Source organism: Elaeis guineensis, chromosome 3 (genome assembly GCF_000442705.2).
Source record: "Elaeis guineensis isolate ETL-2024a chromosome 3, EG11, whole genome shotgun sequence".
Lineage (NCBI taxonomy): Eukaryota > Viridiplantae > Streptophyta > Magnoliopsida > Arecales > Arecaceae > Elaeis > Elaeis guineensis.
Window position 1 is genome coordinate 18,600,789 of NC_025995.2, and position 27,032 is coordinate 18,627,820.

A 27,032-nucleotide genomic window follows, 5' to 3' on the forward strand; every position below is an offset into this window, starting at 1 on the left:
AACGGAACGGGATGGTGAAAGTCCCATCCCACAAGAAAATCGAGACAGCTCTATCTCACAGAATTTAAAACATAACCTTGTAGCAGTTAATGGTCCTAGTTAAAAATGACAACTTCATCACCCAGTGGCTTCAAGTATTTACTAAACAGATATGGTACAAGAACCAACCACTTCCACTGCACGATGAGCTTGATCAGTTAAAAATATTGCATAACCTTTTCTTACAGCAGCAATGAAAAAATACAAACATTTTGCCAACCAGACTTGATCAGTCAGCTGCAAAATATTTGAACTTATTTATACAGCATACACATTAGCTGCTTTAGCCTTGATCCTGAAATAAATTATCTGACATGGAAAAATTCATAAATTGACGTGTTTATGAATGAATAATACAACAACAATTGTAAAGCTTGCTTTTATAGATTTGAGACCACGAAAACTGGAAAGTGGAGCTTTTGGCTCAGAGTGCTAGACCCTGTCCCCAATCTTGGATCTGCTAATCCAACGGAAATTCGGAACTCACACTATACAGGCAAGTGAACGTGGGTAGAATGATGAAAAAGGCAAGAGAAGATGGCGTTTCTGAATCTGGTATAAATGATGGATTGGTCCAGGAAGGGAAGTAGGTCATTGCAATGGATGGTAAATAAACCTTGGCATGAGATACCAGGTGTCTATCTTATTGATTGTTTGGAGAAGGTTGACATTTTAGCTCCTTTGACTGTATGTACCTTTGTAACGATCAGGATCCAACAAGACCCTTGTGGCGAGCATAAGCAACAATTAAGATGAAAAGAATGGCACATACTAGTCCTGAAATGATGACCACCTGTTAAGCAATCCAAAAGGAATGTAAGCAAGATATTGGCACAGATCAAACATGCCTTCTTTTCACTGATCGTTAGATGCTTACCCACTTGAATACATATCCATGGCTATCATTCCATGAGTATGGGATATTCATTCCAAATATCCCGCCAACTAGTGCATAAAGTGAGAGGCAAACGGTGCCTGAACTTAAAAACAGCTCCAACTGCCACATTATACAAGAGAAGAATCAATAATATTGAAACAATTATAATTACAGTATAGGAAAAAACATTATAAGAAATGAAAATGAGGCAATTGATTAAAGACTAAACAAATAAGTCAAAATGAGAGGAGAAACATGAGTAGAACAGTATAAGAATTGATGGCGACTGGTATAATTCAGGTCCTCTATTATTTATTGCAATCTACGGTAGATGAGAGTAAAGAAAGATTTCAAAACATCACCTGAATCAATTGATTTCGATGGTTGTCAAGCTGCAACCACAAGAAGTTATAGTGGACTCAGAACACGCATTTTTTATGCGTCACAAGTCCTAGTGACTATTGATATCATTTCATGCTTGTTGGGAATAAGATAATACCTGAATATTGATGTAGTCCTCTGTGTCATCTATATATTCACGCAGCTGAAAAGAAAATTGAAAGCAATTACTAGAAATTCTGAAGTCAAAAATATCAAAAATAAAAAGCATGGAGCTTAGTCTCTCCTCAAACAACAGCTTATGGAGAGAACCACGGGCTAGGCAAGATGCATATGAGCAGGTTGTGCACCATGATGCTGTATCTTAAAATTAAAAAAGAGGTCACATGAACTTGGCCTAGAAAAGGAAGAGGAAACTGGTGGGTCAAGATCAGTAAAACTGAATTCAACTGTGTGGATAGATCTCTAGAACTGACTTTGATTAGATGGACCAGACTTGTCATTGCAGTGATGATGTCGTTCATTTCTTCTGCCCATATGTGCGTCAGCCTATTGCTTGAAAAATTAAAAAATTGAAGAATATCAAAGGTGTTGACATACCGAAATGATGAAGGGCATGTCAACAAAATGATTGTAATGTGTTGGACATGCTAATACTTGACAGAATTTTGACAAAAGATGACATAAAACTGCTTTTTTGCCTTCACCAATCCAGAGGATAACATATACTTAAAAAGATTATGTAACAGCGTGAACAAAGGGAGAACGAACTCATATGAACATGTAAAAGGAATAACTAAAAGCTTCATGACAGCATCCCTTATCAATCCCAGCTTCACTTCAAACAAAATGCCACTTTAAACTCAGAGAATGCACATGTCAAGGAAATTAAAGGAATGGGATTATTTGACTGCTAGAAGTTCAAGAAAAGAACAAATTTCTTCAGGGCTTTAGAATTCAATATGGTTTTGCTTCTTATGAGAGATTTTTAAGGGGAAAGAGGAGAAAGCTCTATGGACTAGCTTGCATCTTTTAAACAGTGGATTGCAAGACTAGAGCCTGGTTCTGTGAGATTGATGCTCAAATCTCTTCAGATTGTCTAGTTAAAAAAAAAAATCAAAGAAGTACAAAGTAAATTTCCTAATTGTTTTCTTTTAGAGTTTGTAGACCATCTCTATGCGCAAATCATGCGGAAATATCATGAAACTATCAAAGTTTAAAGTGAATCACTTGCAAGTTTCATGAAAAAGTACATTTTTCATATTTTTCCCTTGTTTCTAACATGATTTACAATTTCTTCCTCACATATTCATATAATTACAGTGACATTTAGATTGTCGTGTTAATGAGAACTTCAACTTGTGTGAAGCATGCATATCTAACATCTTTAGATTTTAATTGTCATATGACCAATTTATAAATTTCAGTCCCAAGAACCTTTATACTTAACAAACTCATATAACACAATATAATCCAAGGATCTAATATGTGTGCTTGTAAGTATGTTTTCTCTTCATTCTAGCATGTTGATCCTTTTTTTATTTCAAAGATAAGACACTTTAATATCTAGCTGAAAATATGTAACTCAAACAGAGGCTGTCGGAACTGCAGAAACTAAGATACAGAAACCAGGGCTTAGAACGTCGCACTTTTACAGAACGTACAAACTCCATCATGCTAACATACTAATGTAGCCACCTTCAAATTACCTCCAGAAATTTTGTGCGTATTAAGAAGAAAATATAATATACATACACAAATACATGCATGCATGCATGCATAGATACATACATGTATAATGTATGTATTGTATATAATGTACAAGAAGAAATATATATATAAGTTTGTGGTAGTTTCCATTATTACTTCCAAGGAGTGTAATTTAATATTTCTTGTTAAGAGCTCATCGAATGTCTGGTACCTTCCTCTTTCATAGAAAAGTTCTGCAAGTTCCTTTTTAATGATTTCAGTGATCACTACCATCCTCCCACTTGTCACAGTTTTAGAATCTTAGGCTGCATTTGGAATGTGTGAAAAAAAACGATGTAGCTGAGTTAAATAGAGTAACTCTGAGGGGAAAAGGGAGGGTAAAACTATTCCACCATTTCATGGAAATCAGTTATTCCTGGTTTAGGTGCAATAAATGGATTAGGAGGAGAAAAGCAAGAGCATTTATGATGTACCAATTTTTGTAAAATACCCATCATGCCCTTCTAAGAAAAAGTAGTTTAAGCCATACACTCAGATGAAATGTTTGGATATAGAGATGGACAAAGTGGATTGAAAGCCTTTTATTCTTCCTTATTCCTCAACCAAACACAGCATTAATAGCTACCATTTGCAGTAGTTCATTGTCCTCCTCCAACCCCTTCTCCACATTTTGATTTCCAAGCCTTATAACATTCCTTAGAATTTTCTTCTGGATTTCATCTTCTCCTTTTCTTCTTCATTTGCAGCATCTCAAGTAAAATACTATGAGAAATGGAGATTCTGAACTTCTTACACACTCATAATTAATTACAAAGCTTAATCACATGCTATTATATGTAAACCATCTAAGCTAAAAGTAGCGAGCATGTTCAAAACAGAAAAAGAATTTATTTCTTTTAAGAAATATTGATAAACTTTCAGCTAATGATGCATCAATTCACACGATTTCTTTGTGTAAATTGGCTCCTACCGAAACAACAATTGTAGAAAATGATTCTCGGAATAAAAAAGGCCTAGGTCCATGATATGCCAATGTTGCCATCAGAGCTACATATTGAGTGACATTCACTGAATGTCTTGGACACCCAGTCAATTCATTTCAATACTGGAACAACTAAATGACAGAAAATTGGTTCATAGCTTAAATTATCTTAATAACTTAGATATCATCCAATTCAACTAAGCCATTTAATGGTCACAAACAACCTGAGAAATCTTCATGTAGCTTATCATGGAGTGCTCATATTAGCACGACTAAAGCATGAAAAGATGATTGGTCCATAGTAAAGAGCTTACAAATAATCCATATTTGCAAGGATATATATGCAAAACAACCTTAAGTATATTGTTCGATGGTTTGATAGTCTAGAGTTTAGCACCAAGACATAACATATATTTACACCAATTAGATCAATCATGAAGAGGTGCACCATGCAGAGCACAAAGCATTGAAGGATATATATCAAGTTAACCATATGGACTTTGAAGCAATTGATAAACAAATCATTTCAGATTAAGAAACACTTGTATAAAATCACATATTTCAATTAATCACTTACTGTGGTCAATCTGTTTAACGTGCCATCAATTTGCATGAAATATGCCTGCATAGGATAGAGAAGTAATATTTAGAAATAGATCTTAGGACAAGCAGGATTTTCTATTCATGTTTGCATTATCTTATTTTGTTTTGAGGACAGGCATGATTTAGAAAACTGTTTTTATGACCTCTAGTAACATTTCCAGCTCCTCAACATCATTTTCATTTCCATGTATTGTTGCTGCACTGGCCCTGCTTGCTCTAGATATCTTTGAGCCTATTGTCGGTGAACCAGGGAACCAGCAGGGAGCACCATAACCACTGACAGGAGAGGATGCTCCAGCCAATTTTCTTGACAGGTAAAGATCTGCCATGTCATCATCGTCATCAAGTAATTGTTCAAGCTCATCTCTTACCTGGTGAAGGCAGTAAACTTTATGATCAAGCAACAGAAAGAAGCAATGAAGATGAAACTCAGGCAATTTTGCAAAGGAAAATATACATAAGCATCATAATGAACACCAGTCAGCCATTGTATATTATAATCAAAGAAATATCATGCTTGAGGACTTCTTCATAAGATTGATTTCCAGGAAAGAAGCAAAGATTGTCACTAAACTCATAGAGCTCAAATTTTGAAAATCACATGTATGGCTCCACTCAAAAGAATACACATATGCAGGTAAACATGTGTGCATACAGATATATGTGCATGAGTGAGTATAACTTAAACACTTATCCAAGCCTTCTTGGGGTCAGCTAGATAGATGGATCCTCATTATCATGGTTCCTACCAGTATTGACCCCTAAGTGAATATCCTAAACCAACAACTTGCAATACAAGTTGCCACAAGCCCACTAAAGGACAGACCAAGAAAGTCAAATCGAATAAAATTATTTTGACGCTCAAGTTCAGAGTTTGCAGCTTTCCTTTCTGAATTTTGAATTTCAAATGGCTTAATATCTCTTTTCTAGCATGGAACTCACCTTGAATTATGGCTGTCAATGGTGCTTAGGCAGAATCTTGATTGAGAATAAATTGCTTGTGCTAAATGCACAGATTTAGGGACTTCCTATACTTTGATAGAAGTTGCTAGTTTGAAACTTTGAATAAAATTTTAACCATTGGATTTTAGATAAGTTTTGCACCTTCTTGCTCTGATCTCTTGGATGGATTCTTTTCTGTGGGGTGGGGGGGGGTGGTTGGGGGGCCCACAAGCATGTTTACTGGAACAAACCAAATTGCAGATCGACAACGGTGAGATATAGTTGGTTAGCACTGTTGATAAGATAAAATCACCAAGAAGAAATTTTTTGTCCAAGTGATGGGAACTAGAAATGCATGTTGCCTTATCAACATTCCTCAGTAGACAGAAGACCTCATGAGCATCGGGATTGGTTTATTAGATAATGCTGCTAAGAAATGACAGATGGGTTGAGTAGTGCTGCTTTGTTCCAGTAATAATATGGATAAGCAATGATAAGGCAACTCAAATCCTCTCCTCTAGCAACATCAGCAAAGTTGTACCACAAAATATTTATACAACAACAAACAAATGTAGCAAAAACTGTTTCTCCATATACAGCAGAATGCCAAGAAGCAGTTACTAGATAAAATCAGAAGGAACAAACATGCTAAAGTGGAATACTACACCTTTTGAACCCGAGCAGTCAATCTAGTCATTGCACTCTTCAGCTTACGAACTCTGTCCAAGTTACGGCTACTAATCTGCAAATTATTAATCAATTCCCCAAAAGAAAAAATAGCATTTAATTGGGAAAGTAAGCAGCTGATAGTGAATGAGTGAAAATACAGATAAAACAAGGCAAAGAGAAGAAAAATTGAGTCTGCAAATTAGACTGTTATTTCTTTCTTTATTACAAGGTGTCCCACAAACAAATGGTTGAACCCACATAATGCCGAGGTGTCAAATATTAAATGAACCATATAAATAGGAATACACAGTTTAAGATACAATAAAAACTTGCTGGCATTATGTTCAGTCGATAAACCACATAAATTTTCAATTTCCATGATAACTATTGGTTGCTACTGCAAACCAGTGGAACATAGTGATAAATGCTGCTTGAGATATCAAAAGTCTCTTTGGACTAAATTCATGAAATGATCAGAACATGCAGTTATATATCTGAGGAGGTTCCAGATATCCTAATAGGAAAGTATGCTGCGTAGACCAGTGTTACCCGGACTTGCATTCGGGTGTAGAACACTATATGAAACATTATCAATCAAGGATTGTGGAACCATCCCGAACCATCCGGTTCATAATGAGCCTTGCCCGCAGCAAACTGAGATAGTTTTGGCATTTGAAATGAGAAACCGACGAAGGAGGGAGAGAGGAGAAGGAAAGAGAGGAAAAGAGAGAGAAGAAGATTTGGGCGGGGGGGTTGTCTGCACATGGCCAAAGCCACTGGAGGGTCAGAGGAAGGGCTGCACCCTCCTCCTGATTGAAACAGGGGTGGAAGCCTGTATTTTTTCTTTTTATTTTGTTGTTTCCAACAGAGTTGGCAACCCTCCGATGACCTCCGGTGACAATCTTCTCCCTCTCCCCTCTCTCTCTTTATCTCTCACGTTCTTCCTCTCCCCTACCCTTGCTACCATGTCGGTATGGGCTCTACCGGCCTTCACCATCACTCTCCATCTCTTCTTCCCTCCCTACCCCCCTCCATCTTTTCCTCTCCCATTCTCCCTCTCCCCCGCCCTCTCTATTGTGTCGATTTGGGTCCAACATCGAACAACAAAGAGGCATACTGAACCATGCTACCAGCCAATCGGTTTAGGCTCCAATACCGGCATAGCGAACCTAATGTAATCGATTTGTTTATGCATCAAACAGTTTGTAGATATATCAAAACCACAGATGGTGAACATTAAGAATGAGGGAAGAGTACTAATATAACAACTGATACAGCTCTTGAATGATACCCACCATGATGATGTTGAAGTGGCCTTTTCTTACTCAAAAAAGACTTGGTTAAGAATCTGCATTTTACAAGAACTTTGTACAATATGAAATAATTATCTACACTAAAGAAAATTTAGGAGTGTAGACATATTTAACATCATAGGAAAGGCATACAACAGTAACCATTTCTCTTTCTTCATTTTTTTGTGAAACCATTTGATTTATGACATGCAACCTACTAGTGTCCTTAGTTTTAAAAAAATAAATAAAATATATAGTGCATCAACATTTCAGTAATTAATGATTGATATGTTTCTCCAGTTTTTTAAGGTCTAAAAAAGCATTATCAATTAACTAGCTTTAACACCTTTCAACATACAAATCAAATAAGTACTAAATACCATACTGAAACTTCAAAATATGGAGCGACATCATCACACAGTTATAAATAGATTAGTAAAAGTTAGCCCAAAACCAACAAAAAGAATGCAATACCATCAACCAACTAGTGCCAAAACTTACATCATTCATGTCAAACAGTTCACTACTGTTAAGTTGATTGAGATCAAGAGTGATAACACCATGCTAACATGAATTGCTTTTTAACAAGAGTACTTATTAGCAAAAGAAGAAATTTCCAATTATACAAAAGATAAAACAGCTTGATGCATATGATCTTTCAATTTCAATTTTTCTACTCTATAAATTCAAATTAATCAGATATTTAAATTAAACTTCATTTTCCCCGCCCTCATCCCCCCCCCTCTCCCTCCTTTTCTCATGTCAAATCAGGCACTGTGGCCGAGATGATTTCAAATCTCATGTCCATGTTCATGCAACATGCCATCAACAAGGTTAGTCATTAATATGAAATTACTTTTAATAGTTTTCATTTAATCATAATATACATGGAACTATATCACTTGCATTTTTCTGATAGTAAAAAAAATGCAAGTGATCTATATCACTTGCATTTTGCTAGCTATTCCTGCCCCGAGAAATGTTTCTAAGATTTCTTCCATCCGGCTTCTAGGATTTATAAACCCCATGTTAATTGTAAAAAATTGTTGAACTATTGAATCCAGCATAGTAGTGGATGTCTACTATTGAGTGATCAATTAAAACATGAAAGCAGTTTCTTACAGCACTATATGCAGAACAGACTGCTCAGTTTTAGCCTCCATGACACAATTTTCCAAAACAAACAAGCAGATTGTATGAGCATATGTGGCTTAGGGAAAATGAACCCTCATGCATATCTGGATTGGTAGATTCCTGACATATTTGCTTAAAAACAGAAAAGGATAAACCATACAGATGCAAGTTTTTGCTCACCTTGGAAGTCAGTTCATCTAATGCCGGGTAAGCAGCAGTCTCAAGTTCCGTGGTACGTGCATCAAGAAAGCTGCAAATAGCTTCTAAAGCAACTTCAAGGGCCCGAAATTCAAATGGAGACACTATATTGCATAAAAATTAGAACAAATAAGAGCTTAAGCAAAAAGTAGTAAATCCAATTAGCGTATCTAGAGAAAGGAATCAGAATTGGACAATCATTTTTAATTTCCTAAGATATTCGATGATTTAAAAATGTACCTAAAATGTAGAGTAAAAAATATATCAGGAATAAAAATTCATACTGCAGATTAATCAGGTTTTACATTCATACAAATTTCCAAGCATAAACAGTGGCCTCAATGAACAACCCTTATCCATCCTAATAGAATTTTATGAATGACTTATTGGCTCTTTTCTTACTCATAATTCTATCAAGTGTCAATGGCTAATACTGAACCACAACAGCCAAATGCAACCTCAACATAGCTGTCAGATCAGATGAGTGGAAATCTAGAAGCACAAGTCTCAATGGGAAGTGTTGTTAACAGATCACTTAAAAGTGTTCTGCTTGATCCTCACTAGGGATTTCAATAATGTTTTAAAAAAGCATCAGATTTTGGCGGTTGGATCTACAAGAGATTTCCTTTTCAATATAGATTGCAGAATTTATAGAAATAACAGGATTAAAAATTAAGAACTGGACTGTTAGGACTAATGAGATCCTATTATGGCACAAACGAGTTTTTGAATTATGATTACAGATTATTATGATAAAACTTTAGTCTGACACAATATTCTAATTTAAGATCAGTAGAGAAGGAGAATAAAATGGAACTTTGAAGCTAATATGTAGATATGTAGGAGTTTCTTCTCTTAATATAAGCATGTAGTTAATAACCCTTTGATTCACTGTAAGAATAGCATTGTTTCTCACTTCTTTCTGGCAAATGTTAAAAAATGAAACATCAAGCTTTGCCTTGTCCCCACAGGAGTCAGGAGGAAAAGACCAAGTTTGGCCAGATGGTGTTGATTGCATTCATTTAACCCCAGCATCTATCAAACCAACTCTAACAGACCAGTTGGGGGCATACTTAATAGAATCAGTGTGGAACCGGGCTTGTGGCATGTTCAATCAGGACTCAGTTTGAAGTTCGAACCAACATAAACTGCTTTAAATCAAGCACAACTGCCCAGTTTTGCTCAGTATGACTTGATGCAAGTTGGTTCAAGGCATCTCCTTACAAAAAAGAGAGGAGAATGGCATCATTTGTGAAGACAATTAGGGTGAAGACTGAAGAGGGTGACATTGTGAAGAAAATTAGGGAAGAAGAGAGTTTTGTTAGTATTGATCCTAAATCTAAGCCAAATCAAGAATAATCCCCTCCCCCCCATCCTCATTCTTCCCTTTCACTTTACATTTTTTGGATTAAAATAAGCCAAAAAGGTAAAACCATGGCAAAGGCAAATCACATCAAAATTTTGTATTTTGGCATGACTTCATGATGCATTGTAGATCTAAGAGTGAAGAAAATCATTATTTTTTGCTAATCATATAGTATTTTAGATTAAAAATATATGAAAGTTTAAAATAATAATGAATAAAATAATACTCAAAAATTTGAAAAATGATAGCATATTTGGGGTTTGCATGTTGCTTGCTTCTTATCTTAACAGTAGTTTATTTAATTTGGGCATGTTATGACTCCCCAACCCTAAAATCAAATTTCAATAAATTATAAAAATAAGTTGTGATTTAGATATACCCATGGGCTAAAAAAATGTATATATTATATAGTATCCTTCGTGTGGTTCTCTATTAGTCCAAATTAAAATTAATTTTTCAATTATTTCAAATTAATTATTATTTTTATTCAAAAATAACTTAATAAAAATAACTGAAAATATTTAAAAATTATATAAATATGAAAATTAGTATTCTGTATAGATAATTTAGAAGTATTCCTGCCATTTTTTGTATTAGAATGTAAATTATCTGATTATTAAATATTTTTTAAAAAATAAATATTTATTAATTCAACCATAAATCACGAAAATATGGAAATCAGTATTGGGAATTAGGATATATTTGCTAGGACAATATGTATAGTTTTGACATAATTTTATAAGTTATTATATTTGCTAAATGAAACCAATTAAAAGGTCAATAATTTATCTAAAAACATATAAAATTTTATTTATTTTTACAAAATGTATATCCACTTTATATAATTTATGGTGATGAATAAGGTGGTTTATAACATGTGTTTGTCAAACTTGCAAAAATGAATTTAGGAAAAAGGATAAGGATGCTAACATTAATTAGGAGCATGGTGTAAGTGATCTTGACTTAGCAGCATCGGAGGTGCAAGTGGTATGATTCAAAGTGGACAAGGCTATGATTGGTGGTTACCTTGATATGACTCCAAGTAAAAATATCTGTAAAAGATCCAATAGCTGATAAAGAAATACTTCAATGACTTCAAGGAGGGCAGGAATGGTGTAGAGAAACAAGTAAAGATTGATCATTGAATAACTAAACCACCATCACATCACTTCAGATCTGCAAGACTATATAGCATCAAATCTAGATGAATATAGGAGGACTAGATTCAAGTTGCCATACAAAATAGTCTGAATAATCAGTGGCAAAGGGAGGAGATTGCTAGGCACAAGGTACAATTTGGGCCCTCAAACTATGAGATGGGTTCTGATTCCCAGTCTGCCAAAGCAGATCCAAGCTATTGGAGGAGCCAATCAATGAGAGAGGTTGTGTTAGCAAGGGTGGAAAGCAGACAGGCTCTATATTTGGGACTTTTAATTGCAAGACAAGAAACAAGCCCGAAGATATATCAGCAAGGATCATCATTCATGACTTGGATCCATATGTCTTCCCAGCAAAGACTCAAAATAGCAAAGATTGATTCTATGCTCATCAAGGATAAGAAAAAGGACTTGTAAAGAGTTATTATTTTTGGTTCTACTATAGCCACATCCCTACAAATGCCACAGACAACACCTCTACCATTCTGCTACTAGCTCCATTTGGAAAGCCAATCAATGTATTGATCCTCTTGGGCCAAAAGATATCTATGTGAGCTGCTTGATGGTAACAAAGAAGAGCTAGAGAGATGGATAGCCTCCTACCAAAGCAAGGAGGACTCTTATAATGTGATATTGATGCATGATGGTCAGATAGGACCCAACAAGCCAAGCATTATCAATTTTTTGATGTGCGACACGAACACATTCTTTTATAAGTTTGTTGATGCTTCTGACAAGGTGTAAAATGCCCTTTACATGCTGCACTTGATGGAGCAGATAACTGATCAGATAGTTGAGAAGCATGTCATGCACATGGTTACTGATAATGGACCTAGTACAAGGATGTTGGGGATATTTTGATGATCAAGAGGCCACACATTTTATGGTCCATGTGTTGCCCACTATATGGACTTGTGCTAATGGACATCGGCTAAATCTGCAAGATGAAGTAGTTGGTGAAGACAATATGCAGGCCCACCGCCCACAGTCACATCTCGATCAGGAGTCTATATGTTTTCCACTTTAGCACCTAACCTGGCTATAATAAGGAGATTAGGTCCTCCACTAGACAAGATTCCCTGATCTGGCTATGATGTGAAGTAACCCAACCTAGACCTCCTCTCAATCATAAAATCCAAGCCAGTATTCATTTTTATGGGGATCTATTTACAACTTACAATGTTTAGCAAATAGAACATCATGTACGAGCATGGCTTGAGTACCTCAATGCATTAAGCTGCTGCCAAATTAGAATTTGGAATAGCTGAGTTGACTCAAATTGACCAAATTTCAAAACAATTCAGTGTTTGACTATCACTTCCTGATACTCAACTAATGCATTGGCTGAATCAAGAACTTGCATTTTTATTCGGATGTGACTGAATCCTCCAACTTGGTTAGGTCATGTGATAAAATGGCTGATTAAGTTTTAATTAATTATTTATTAAATATGTCAATTATTGATTTTAGTGATCTAAAATAGCGGTATCAATATAAAAAATAAAAAAAGAAACAAGGTGTTGATACGACCAACCCCGATTGGGAAGGGAATATTAATCCTGATTGCTACATTAGCTATCCTGGTTTGTCATACACCGCTACCACGATGCTGACCACCAAGTCACTTATTGGCAGCTGTACAAACAACACCAGTCACACCCTCTCCTCCCATCCATGCTGTGCACACACCCCTCGACACCCCCCCCCAGGGTGCACATGCAAGCGCGCGCACACACACACAAAACCACCTCGCCACTGTCATTCCTTACAACCCTGTAGACACTTCCACCATCTCCCTTGGCTCATTCCCACACTCCATTTCCCAGGTCAGCAATCCAGTATGAAGAAGTCCAACCCCATCATCATTCATAGACTCCTTTGCCGCCCACACCATTGGAGTTACCTATCATTGTCTCCCCTTCATGTTGCATCACCTTCTCATATCCCCAACCTACTCATTAGAGAGAATGCACACAATCAGCAGGCTCCACAATAATGTGTGCAAACACTAGCCATATTAGTGACTGAACTTGCCAAGTGAATCCACTATGAATAAGTCCACCCCCACCATCCTTCATAAACACCTTCTCCTCCCACACCTTTACAGTTACCTATCATTGCCTGCCATTCATGTTGCATCACCTTCTCATACTCCTCCACAACCCACTCATTAGGAAGAATATGCACCCAGTCAGCAGGTTTCATAATGAGTTGTCCGAAACACTGGCCATGGTGGTGACTACCCTGCCAAATCGATCTTGTGCATGCATACATGCATACATATATATGCATATTGATAGGTATATGCATGCATGCAAACATCTATGCATGGCATGCATGCATACATGCTTACATATGCACAAGTGGAAAAATGGTGGATTTGTATGGGATTTTAATGGGATGAAAATGTGAGTTTAGTAGAAGATAAGTAGGATAGTTGGCTATGTGAACAAGTGAGTGTTGATTTAAACGATGAAACTTTTATCCTATCCTGGGTTTTCACTGGGCTATAACAGTGGCTTCTGAAATAGATTATATCTTATTTAAGAAGTATTGTTATTACTATATTAATTTATATTGAGTCCTGAAATTCAAGACTAGCTGGGGACTTGATATATGAATGGACTGCAAATCATTACAATCATTTTCAGATTTAATTCTGTTGTTTATATTTTTTTTTTTTAGTTATTTCCAACTGTTTAATCATAAAGTAAGTTTATTGAGTCAAGGGCAGATTAGACGATTTCAAACTTTTTTTGATGACTCAATGAGCCTAAGTACTGGTATTAATATTCACTAAAGCTACAATAACCATGAAGAACAAGTCTTACTTGGGATTTGTATTGTTTTGGAAGGAATTTTTTTGGCCGATCTGTTTCCAATTATAGGAAATCTAATCAGGAAGCCAAGGTAGATGTTTCAGGCTATGGGCAACAGCCAACTGTTTTCTGGTGATTTTTTTTGCAAATTTAAAAAGGAAGAAAAGGCCACAGGCCCCTTGTTCTTCTTCTACTTAATTTTCTGTTTCTTCCAACAAGTTTTTACTCTTCAACAGAAACTGTTCTTCTACTTAATTTTCTGATTCTTCCAACAAATTTCTGCTGTTCCACATACTGTTTCACAGAATAATAGATCAACCTAATGCTAAGTTCTTTTGCAATTTATCCTAAAAAAGTAGCAGAAGCAACAATTTGACTGGATGAAGACCATTCTTAATCCAAGTTTGGAGCAAGTTCATGTTGCTTAAACCCTCTGAATTTCAAGGGAACTACATCAAAACTCAGCCAAGTCTTCAAATAGACTCGGAAAACTAATCCAAGTTGAGTTTCTAGGCTTTTGGACATTGCTCAACGTAAGTAGAGTAACTTGTGCAAGTACTCACTAAAAATTAACAATAGATGTTAAAATCAGATGTCCTGGACATAGAGGTATCAAGCTTACCAAATATGGAAGCATAGCAACACCTAAAGTGTCTCTCCCTGAGATAGAAAGAAAAATTGCTTCCATTGACACTGACTTTTTTTGTAATAGCAGCTTCCACATGTAGTCAAGTGATGAATATCATGTTTTGATAGCATATCCAGTGTCACATCATTCCAATAGGAGATGCCTATTATTTTTCTTTGATTTGGCAACTTCTATCATTAAAAATTATCTAAAGGAGCAAAAACATTTGATTTTAAACTTCTAGAAAAAAAATCTTCCACTGTGCAGCTTTAAGCTTTAAAAAAATTATGTTTTGCAAGACAATATTGTCCAGATATACAAGTAGAATTTATGATCCTCAAATACTTAATAAATACTAAAAAACCAGCTTGCCACTGCATGTATCCAATTTACGTGGCAGCAGTAATGAGCCTTTCGAAGCATAGCCTATGAAAGCATAACAGTTTTCTCTTGCTAACCTAGAAGCTTGATGCTTGATATACATTTTGATCTACATCAGCATTGACAAATACAATTCCCCAACTAATGTAACCTGGAAAGGCCAGCTAGAAGGTCATTCATTGGTGTTCTTGGCCCAACTCAAGTACCCAAGACTTCCCCAACAAACCTGATGTGAGATTAAACATATGCATGCATGGGTCATCACACATGGCCATTTAAGCCTTAGCATGCTTGCTAGGAAAGACCCAATCACCAACACCATGACCAGCTTGTAGTTACCATGGAAGGACCCATGCCACAATGCCCCCAACTACTCATGGGTCATGGGCTAGGTCATCTCCAATATCATTTCTAGCAACCCAGGGCCTCACTGAAAAATGCTAGCCAAATGTTATTAATAGGGGTCCTTGCCTTAAGTACGTACAATGGCAAGACCTTCTAATGCATACCTATGCAGGACTAAACATACATACATGGGTCCTCATGATATAGGCTACATGAGATGGATACAAGGTCAACAAATGAATTAGTTAGACCAAGATCTGCAATCTCGGTAGTGGGTACCATATCAATACCTTACCAATACGGTACAGTATGCACTCTATACCAAAATAGCTCTCTAACTATTTTTCTCAATTTTTAGCTTGGAACACCTCAATATATGTTGATATGCTTCAGTATGGGTCGGTATGCCACTCGGTCACCTTGGCATGCTTCGTTACAGGGTGGTATGCCTTGGTATGGGGTGGTACAGGGCTTGTATCAATTCGATGGTTTGTATCGAGTTCCTCCCGGTACAGTACGGTATGCCCCATATCGAGTGATACAAGATGGTACAATAGACCATGAGCAAGACAAATACCATGACTATTGGACCTTTCCGATGAGCACAACGAATATTGAGACAAAAGAACAAGACTAAGACACTAAAGGAAATATAACTTAATCAATTTTTCCCCAGAATTAACTTTCAAATTCATCATATACATAGACCACATTTTAATAAACAATCCCTAGTTATAAAAGGAGTCCAACTCAACTTAGGGCATGATTAGCATTGGTTTTATTTCTTATTTCTTATCTTCTAAAATGAAATTATAGAAATTGAGATAGAAAACATGTCTAAATCACTCTCATTATACCTAGAAAAAATGAAAGTAAGAAATTCTTCAAAACAAGATACTCATATTTTTACTGCCACTACCAACACTGCCTCCCCTACTACCACTACCGCCGCCATCATTATTGCTATAATTTCTAACCATTGCTGCCATTGCCATAGCCATACCACCACTACCACAACCATACCGCCATGGTCATTATCACCACCTTCACCACATCACCAACACCTCTACCACCACCATTGTGGCCATTATCACTATCATCGCCACCACAACCACACCACTACCACTACGATCATTGGTGCTCTTGTCACCACCATTGCTGCCACTACAACCATAATCATTATAGCACCCACAACACCACGGTCTCGATCATCACCACCTCTGCTGTCCCACCACCAAACCTACCACCAACACCACCCCCACCACCACTACCTCCACTACAGTGATAACTATCTCAACCACCATTGCCATGTTTGTTTTTAAATAATTGTTTATATCAAGCATGTGTATATTTTTAAAAATAGGAAAAAAAAACTTATTCTATTTCTGAAAATAGAAAAATAAAATTCTGCCAAAGGGTACCTATACTTAACCTTTCTACAGTTTGTACCAAGGCAAAACTTAACCCTTAACCTGGAACACCATGACATCAGAAACTTCCTTATAATTATAAATCTCCCAATAGAAATGATCTCACAAATATCAGGCATAATAAACCCCCTTAAACTTTCTTATGACTTCTAAAATAAGCCATAAAAGTTTCTTTTTGGAAATTACAATTGGAACAAACAAGTCATCCTCACTTGTAATGGGTTATCTATATGGATCAAGTATTTACAGACAAGGAATCTCAACCAGCACCAACCCTTGAATTCCTATCCAAGGCAACTTCAATAGGCACTTTATTAAAGCCAAAAGGCCATAGGCAAGAAGGGAATAATGGAATATGACCATGCAATTGCATATTACAAAGAACTAGGGTTACATCAATTAGTATCAAGCTCAATAGTTTTTCTTTTTTTGTTTTTTTTTTTTTTTTGAGGATAAATGGGGGAATTTCCCCATTGAGATATATATTTATATATAAATAAGAAGGTGTTACCCAGTCCCCAGGCATTGGGTCCCAGGTATTATGTTACATGGGTTTAGGACAAAGTATTCTAAGTGGATTAATGGTGGTACCCTGCAGACTATTAAGGACTTTCACAAGAACCCTGGTTTATTTAGTTTCTGTTGTCCGGTCACTCATTTTCCTGCTCACTCATGGGCAATAGTAAATAGTTACGTGCATGGTTTCCACTTCATGCATAATTGCTTACTTTCAAGAGGTGATGATTGCCCAGCTGTGCTTTCCACCTGTCGAAGTCCTTAGCCATTTGCCATCCTCATCAGGGTTACTTGACTTACCAATTCTCACATTTTACCAACATCCTCCTTAGGGAGGTTGATGTCCAGTCATTAAGCAGAAAATTTATCTTCTTCCTGGCTTTGCCCATGAAGTAGGCTTCAAAGCGAAACAACCTACCTGTTCCGCTGCTTCCAGATGCACCAGCATACGGTTGTGATCAAAATGCTGGTGACAGATGCCAATGATCTCCATATCCATTGAGTCCATAAAGCCTGGTAGCTGTCGGGCAGCAGTGGTAACTTCAGTGCTATCAGCAGTGGGTTCCAAAGGAGCTTAGAGTAACCACAGCCCACCATCAGATGGTGGATGGTTTCCTTTGCACTGCCACAAAGCAGACATTGTTTTAGGCTAGTGAGTCCCTTCTTCACCAGATTTTCAGCAGTGAGAATCTTATCATGAGAGCATAGCCACCCAAATATTTTGGATTTCTCCAGGATCAGTAACCTCCAGATGAGTTTCCCAATTGTTGATCTATGACCTCCGCCATGAACAGAAGATAGCATGTTTTTACCCTGCAGGTTCTTGACATATTTCATCTCCATATCCTTGCATCATTTTCTTCTATTAGCGGTATGTGCTATATCAATGTCTTTAGTTGATCAAATTCGGTCAAACCTGCACTACTTAGAGGTGTTCTAAAATTATCAATCCACCTCTTCTCCATGAAAGTTGCTATGGTGTTCTAAAATTTTGGTGTATTGCTAGGATGAACAAATTTGGAAACTGCATCTTGAGTGGGCTGTCACCTAACCAGGGGTCATGCCAAATGGGTGTTTGTTTTCTGTTTCCCATTGCTGGGGTGGTGAGCCCTGTGACTAAGTTGATCAACTTCAGGATACCCTTCCAGAAAGGTGATGCTGATTGGTATTGATATGCAGATGGATCCAATGGTGGTTTGCTATGGTAGTGAATCCACTGGACAAGTGTCCTCCATAGTTTTGTTTGCTCGGTAAAGTAATTCCACCATCATTTTAGCAAGAGTACCTGATTAAATGTTGAGTTGAATAACTCCCAGCCAACCCAGTTTTTTTGGTTGACAAACTTGAGAGTTGAGACCAAGTGATTTATTCTGTTGTGAGGGCCCTAACCCCCCCATAAGCAGTCTTTGCACACTTGGTCAATCCTTCTTGTGATTTTAGCCAGTATCAGAAACACCGACATCCAGAATATTGGTGTTGCTTGTAATACCGAATTCACCAATGTGAGATGCCCGACGAGACTTAGGACATAGTCTTCCATCATGTTAATTTCTTCTCAATTTCTTCCACCAGGAAGTTCCAGTCTCTTACTTTGAGTGAGTGTGTGTGTGTGTGTAGTCTCTTACTTTGAGTGATGAAGTGTGTAGTTAAGGAGAGGAAATGAAGAAACGACATGTAAGAGAAAGAAGGGTACTACCATTGTGGAGTCCACTGTGAACAAACTAAAAAAAGAAAAAAAAAAACAGTTTTTTTAAATAAAATTCTTACTTCAGCAATATCCCACGAATTCTTATGCAACATGAATCCTTGTCCAATATGAACTGCCCATCTAGAACTTGGGACCACAAATGGTTAGCTGTTCATGAACAGCATAGGATCTAGTAGGTGATATGCTTGTCTGGGTTCTGCTCAGCTAGGAAACAGGTCTAGCATTAAAAAAAATTCTAAATCTTGGATCACAAACAAGCTAAGCCTGAACATCAAAATATAAATAAGAAGATCCGAAAAGCAAAGATCTCACTTGAGCTGCGCTTGAACAACTTTGTTAAGCTCTATTTGAGCCCAAGCTGAACTTCATCAACATTCTATATGGCGACCTAAGCCTAAGAAGCTTGCTGCTAAGCTTGGCTTGACTTGTTTCTAGAATCTATCTTCCTGCTTCAACTAATATAAAAGTAGACAATTTAGAAACTTGTATGTTCCTACATCTGATGACAAGTACCAACATTTCTTTTTATTTATGTGTCCTGTCCTAAAAGCATAAAAACAAATGCCCAATAGGCTGCACTTTGATCAATGTAACATTAGATATTTTGGCCTTGATTCTACCAAAAAGTAGTTAAAAATGCTGTATTGCATTGTGAAGGCAGACACTCGTTGAACTCATTACCATGTCATCCTATAGGTCGACCATCCGGTTCATTTTCTGGAGAGGTCTTTGATGAGGCACAGAACATGTGTGAACTAATGGGTACAGTCATGAGTCATATAGGTGTTATTTAGCTGGATTTCTAATGATGAGGTGAAACAAAGAACGGAAAACAGAGGAGGCAACATGTAGAGGATTTTTGCAAATAAGCAGCTGTTAGGAGGAATATTTATAATCAATGCAAGCAGAGTTATTTGACAAAATCAGAACTGACAAGGAATTGAAGCATATACAACATACCATCTTCCTCTGCAGCTTCCTCATGTGGCCCACTCAAGTTCTCTCTCCCATCACCATGCATTTGGTGAACATTTGCAGGAGGTAAGCGCCTGCGAAGCTCCTCAACTATTGGAATAACATTTTCGTCCATAGGATCCCTAAGTAACACCTAATGCCAAGAACATCAGATTTAGAATACTACAAGTCATCACACACAAGATATGTACTGAGGTTTTCTAAAAGAAGGAGAAAAAAGAAGTCAACTTTTCTTTTCTGTTCACCTATATGGTTCAAAATGTCCCGCATATTAAACAGATAAAGCTTGTTACTTAATGTTTAAGCTTGTTTTCTCTTTTATTTTTACTAGCACAAGTTAATGTTTTGCTGGAATTATGAAGGACAAGTTTAGCATGATAAATACCAAATAACAACTCCAGGAACTAAAGAACTTCTTTTTCTCCATAAGTGGAGAATTTTACATTACAGAGCCATGTTTACTCCACAGAAAAGTTAAGTTATAGCCACTGAAATGCAATTTTTGAAAAAAAAAAAAGGATTTTTGAAAAGTATTTTTTGTCAAGGAAGCTTTAGATGCATCGATAAATACAAAAGATTAAGTTTCGAATTATACCTCTTCTGCCGTGATTATTGCCTTGATGTGCTGGTTCCTCAGATACAAAAGCAAATGAACCGAATTAGCAGCCCCAAAAAAAAACTAAAAATTCCCCAGAAAATCAAATTAAATAAGAATTAACAGAATTCAGTACAAGAATCACCTCAAGATTGAGAACAATGGCCCTCTCCCGTCCCAAGATGGTGGAGGGGTACGAGAGGAGAGGATCCAAGATCCTCAGGTCCGAGCATGGATCTGAACCCGGTGCATGATCGCATACTTGTCGACATCCAGAATCGTCTCCTCCCCGCTGCAATCCAACAGGATCCAGCTCCTCGCCGCTGCCGTCTTCTTCTTCAGCGCGCTCTGCGCGTCCGCCACAGCGACCGCCGCGTCCCGAGCCATCTCCCCGCCGGCGGCCGGACCTCACATATCCGCCCTCCCGGCCCTATAATTCCGAGGGTTTCTTCTCGCCGACGTGGCTCCAAGAAAAGTGGGGAAGGAGGCGGGGATTCACATGGCTGGAAACCCTATGTCCGAAAAGGAGAGGAATTTGGGGGACTTCGTTTTGTTTCTTTTTCTTTGCTGATGATGGGATGGTGGGCGGTGGGCTCGGAAAGCCGTGGATGGGGATTTATTTTGCTTTTTTGGGAAATTAAGTGGAGGGTGGGGTGGAAACGCTTCTCAGTGACGGCGGGAGGGATCAACTTTTCCTGGAGGAATCAAATTCCGTTGTCTGTCGCACTCTCGCCATACGTCGCTTTGATGTGAGAATTTCTGGCCGTCCATTTTTCAAAACACGAATATCTTGTCCGTTGATGGATGGCGTTTGTTGAGCAAATGCCTCACGGGTGCATGTCGGCCAAAACATAAACCAACTTAATGCTTGCATCACCCAGCAAAATTTGTGAAAATAAGTTACAGAAACTCTCATAAGTTTAAGAGTAAATAATACTTATACTAAATAATTTAAAAAAAATCCATGCTTACTTCTCTAAAATTTATTTTCATCCATTTTTAGATCTATAACTTAACAAAATATTAGTTAAAATATTAATTTTGAATAGAATCCAAATATTATGTATAAAAAAATATTAAAAATAATTAAAATAATCTTAAATGATATAATAGTCACCATAAGGATATAAAAAAATTTGTGCATCCTCCTCATCATCTAAGGATAATTTTAATCTTTCACATGAAGTAAACAATTTCACTTACGCTATTAATTTAACTAGATATAAATATAAATTTTATAAATTATTAAGTATAAATATAATAAACATAAACTTCAAAAAAATATTATAATTTATTCTAATTTTATTATTTATTAGTTGTCAAACTAATCTTATTATCATACTATAATGACGTCGTGTCCTAACTCTTTTAAATGCTTTGGATCTTCTCATTACATCAGGATTTCGAACCGAGTAACAAACTCCAACTAAATAAGTTGTTGACCACTATAATGGTTATAATAACCATTATAATTATAATTTTTTAAAGAGATTTATTGAATTTAAAAATAGTTACACTTGTTGTTATTTGTCATTGTAACAGAAAAACAATGATTAGAAATGAAAAGATATATCCAGATCAGAAAAAGAAAGATATATAATATTTCTATATGTCCGTAACATTGTCAGGTGAATGAAAAAAATATACATATATTTTGAATATTGATCAAATGGAAAACTATTTTCCAGGCACAAAGTTTTAAATTTAAAACTAAATATACTATGTTGTTGAACAGATAGACGGTGAAACAAGGCCATTATTCCCTTTATATAATGGATGCTACATGTAATAGCCGTTTTTCAAAACCATTATGGATGGCTGTTATTTTAAACCATGAGCTAAATACTTTAAGCCAGATCTGTACAAATGGAACGAACCTGGGAAGCTTCCCCTAGCTAGGAATGCAATGTTCATTTGTTGACCAGCATGTCATGCGGCCAGAACTCCGTGTCAACGACCACAAACAGTTAGCAGTCGTTTGATGTAACCTGAAGTCATTTTTAAACCATTTCATTCATGTCAAAACAAGCCTGTTACCAGATCTGCCGATGCTCCGTAGAGGATCAGACCGTCGTGGTAAAATGATTTATGTTATTTATCAGATCTAATTATTTAAAAATATCTCTATTTTCGATACTAAGATTGTGCCTGCGTATACTGCTGGCAATTCCTTGCTACTCTGAGTCTCTAAAGCTCCTCTATTGCGCTTACAGTGATCTGAAAGATTTTTTCATCGTTTGGGAGCCTCTTCTGTTGAAATTTATCAAGATCAATTTCGATAGCAATGCCAGAGATGATAGAGATAATACGGACTATGTCATCCAGAGCTCGAACAGTAGATTCATGACTATTGGGGCTCATACCTTTTCAATCCGTCAGTCTCAGGAGTGAAATCCAAACAGTCCGGATGGTGTCTCTTGCGCACGACGGGAGCTACATGTGGAGAGCATATTCGTGAATGACGACTCTATCATAATCATTGATCGGATATAGAATGAGATGAAGTGGATGAGAACTCACTCGCTGCTTCATGATATTTATAAAGTTTTTGATCATTTTTCTTCAACGACTGCTCGATATATTTATCGGAAGGCGAATAGCATCGTAGATTGGATAGCGTCATTTGTTGCTGATCATATTGAAGATTAATCATGATATTATGGAGATAGATATTCATGAATATTATGTATGTTGATTTTTTAGGTTGTGTTCATATCAAATAATGAGATTTGTATTAATAAAAAAAAAAATCACGCCGGCGCCGCCTGCTAATTTTTTTTTTATAGGAGACAAGAAACCAGCTACATTTAACTTACGATTGAGTAATGTTATTCGCTCGTCACCAGCCATTGCTATGTGGTCATGAGAGACGTCAGCTACGTAATTATTTAAATATATTATTTTTATCTTAGTTTATCGTTGTAGTAGAACAAACAGCGCTACTTCTTTGACCTTGCAACGGTGCGGCTTTCAGTTTGGTTTATTATTTAAAAAAAAAAAATAGTTAGTTTGGGTCGTACTCCCAAAGTTGGCAAGTTTTTTTGCTTTTAATGTTTTGTCCTTCCGGGACTCGTGCATGCTAGGATGCATGATAATAAAGCCCACTTGTTAGAAGTTATAAATTATAATCAAGCTTGGGTGGTCCTTTTCCTGGAGGATTTTAAATGTAGGGGTTGTGATGAGCCAACAAAGGGCTGGACTACACCGCATAATATATACTAGCTTGTAGCCCGCACAATTCATGGTATATAATTTTTTTAAACTAATTTTATAGCATATAATATAGTCAATGAAAAATATACTTGTTGGAATATACCGACGGATAATCCCGACGGACGACTCCGACCGACCCCACTCACGCCGACTCATCGTCGGGCTTACATGATCGATGCTCGACTCTGTCGACCGACCGACAGCTGCCGTTACCAACCGACCGAGGATACGTCGGTCAAGCAGACCCTTTCCTCTCTCCCGACCGGCTACACTATGGAGTCCGTTGCCTGACTCTTGCGACGCGCCCGACTGACTGTCGGAGGGGCCCAGATCTTCACCCGATGCCCCTCAGCTGGCCGCCGACCTATAGTCAGTCGGCTCCTCCAATCGTCGTACTACTGCCAGAGACTGTCAATCCTGACAACGGCATGCGGCACTGCCGCCTAGGGGCATTATCCCATCTAAGGCATAGTCAACCCTAGCGATTTGATAGCCCCACGGTGATTTGACACCCTCATGGCGGCTCTGACAGTCCTCAGTGAGTTGACAATACTCCAATTGTCCGCGCCATTAATGACGGCGCCATACCACGCTCCACTATATATATCGGGGAAGGCAACAGTGCTAGAGGTCGATTCGAAACCCTTGAACTCCCTCCTCTCTGGCTCTCTCTCTCTATCTCGTTGAGCTCTCTATTTTCATTTCACTGTTGCCTAGTCTCCTCTCTAACTTGACCGTCGGAGGGTCCCCGCCGGAGCCGCCTCTGGTCAGTGTGAACTTTCTTTTACAGGCGCTCGTTCCCGGCGACCAGGCGACGAAGGGATTGGCCGCAACAGATTAGCGCGCCAGGTGGGGGGGGCTTACGCAGTAACCCCCACAGAATTCAAGATGACAAAGACAAGAGCTCAGCGATCGAGGGTCACTGGATCGGCGAGGCACTCTTCCCGTCGGGAAGAGACCTCTTCTCCACCCTCCACGGCGGAACCTAGCTCTCCGCGCCCTGCGGTGACCACAGAGACACAGATCACGGCAATCATGCGGCAGATGACCGTGCTGACAGACGCGGTCAAGAGCCTTCAAAAGCAACCGGTCCAGCAGCCATCTTCACCGGTCGAGCAACCGGCGGCACGCTCGATGCCCTCCAGGAGCAGCCACCGACGTCCGCACCGATCTCCGTCTCCCCCTCTAGAGTACCTGTCACAGCGCTCCCACCGAGAGGAGGAGGGGCGCCCGCGGCGTGACAACCATCGATCTCGACAGCCATCTCCTTCCCAGCTGGAGTGAGCGAGGAAGGAGAAGCGACCGCGAACACCGTCTGCTTCCCTCTCAGATTCGTTGGGAGACTCCACCCCTGGGGTCTCTCAGCACCGACGGGTCGACGACTACGAACGCAAGTTTGAGGAAATCGACTATCGGCTCGCACAGCTGCAGGTGGATGGGCAGAAGTCTTCAAATGACGCCAACTTCCAGACCGCCCAACCTCTCTCCCGACTCATCCTCGACGAACCGATTCCCACTCAGTTCAAGATGCCGCACGTGGAGCCCTACGACGGCTCCACCGATCCGATCGACCACTTGGAGAGGTACAAAGCTCTCATGACGATCCAGGGGGCAACCGACGCTCTCCTTTGCATCGGCTTCCCTGCTACGCTCCGCAAAGCTGCCAGGACCTGGTACTTCGGTCTTCGATCGGGAAGTGTCCACTCCTTCGGGCAGCTCGAGCACTCCTTTGTGGCCCACTTCAGCACCAGCTGGAAGCCGCCGCGAACGTCGGACAGCCTTTTCTCCCTCAAACAAGGAGAAAATGGGATGCTCCAACACTTCGTGGCATGGTTCAACACGGCCACGCTCGAGGTTCGGGATCTCAATGAGGACATGGCCGTTTCGGCCATGAAGCGCGGGCTGAAGGCGTCCCAATTCACCTACTCCCTGGACAAAATCCTCCCCCGAACGTACGCTGAGCTGCTGGAGCGCACGTACAAGTACATGCGCACGGATGAGAGAGCTTCCGACCGGCGCTTGGCCGAGCCCAAAGGCTCGAAGGAGAAGCGGAGGAAGGGTCGGGACCCCGCTGTGCCTAGCAGGCCCCCGACCGACAGTCGGGTCTCACCCCCACGACGGGACTAGAGGTCGCTCCGACGGCGGAGCCCAAGGCCGACACGCCCCAGGTACGATTCCTACACTCCCCTCTCTGCTCCTCGTGCGCAGATTTTGATGGAAATCGAAGGGGAAGAGTACCTGCGATGGCCTCTGCCTCTGAAGGCAAAAGGCCTCGACCAACGCAGTCCGATTGTCGAACCAACGGCTCGATCGTTGATCGCCGAATCTACGACTCCGTCGTCGAATTGATCGTCGATCGCCGAACCAACGGCTCGATCATCGATCGTCGAATCTAGGACTCCATCGTCGAACTGATCGCCGATCGTCGAACCAACGGCTCGATCCTCGATTGCCGAATCTATGACTCCATCGTCGAACTGATCGCCGATCGCTGAACTAACGGCTTAATCTATGTTTCGATCACCGACGACACATCGAATTCTATGGCGAAGATCAAAGGGACGGAATATCTACGACGGCCCCCGCCTCTGAAGGCAAAGGGCTTCGACCAATGCAGCTGGCTAACTTGCCAACTTAGCTTCGACTAAGAAAGGGCAAAACGCCAAGACAACCGCGACATACCCGCCCGACCAAGGTCTGGACAACGGGTATTCGACTTGCGACATACCGACTCGGTCATGACCGGTCGAAGGATATTCGGCTTGCCACCGTCTATCATACGACTCGACATGCTACGTCGACGGGTATTCGACTTGCGACATACCGACTCGGTCACGACCGGTCGAAGGATATTCGGCTTGCCACCGTCTATCATACGACTCGACATGCTACGTCGATGGATATTCGACTTGTCATCGTTATCCTATCCGAATACGCCGGACGCTACTCGACTATCAGACTTTGCGGAACGATCGTGTCGACGAGCAACGTTCGGAGGTTAGTCGACCTCCGACCCGACGTGCATGCTCGACCTACTGTCGAGACGACCGACATCGGATCATTCGTTGATGCGATCTCCAGAGTCGGGGCAAGACGTGACGGAAAACTACTCCT

General features: G+C 39.1%; 1 protein-coding gene across 1 annotated transcript; it reads right to left on the reverse strand.

Annotated features, from left to right (window-relative positions):
• Positions 1 to 510: 510 nt before the first annotated feature.
• Positions 511 to 21,286, reverse strand: LOC105042175 (magnesium transporter MRS2-I). The gene is given in 12 exon segments (XM_010919291.4): positions 511 to 832; positions 917 to 1,036; positions 1,279 to 1,308; positions 1,416 to 1,460; positions 4,525 to 4,569; positions 4,694 to 4,921; positions 6,160 to 6,234; positions 8,768 to 8,889; positions 20,096 to 20,243; positions 20,706 to 20,735; positions 20,851 to 20,933; positions 20,936 to 21,286. Coding segments are annotated over 12 exon segments (1,170 nt in total). The 5' UTR covers positions 21,093 to 21,286; the 3' UTR covers positions 511 to 745.
• Between the last annotated feature and the right edge of the window lie 5,746 nt (positions 21,287 to 27,032).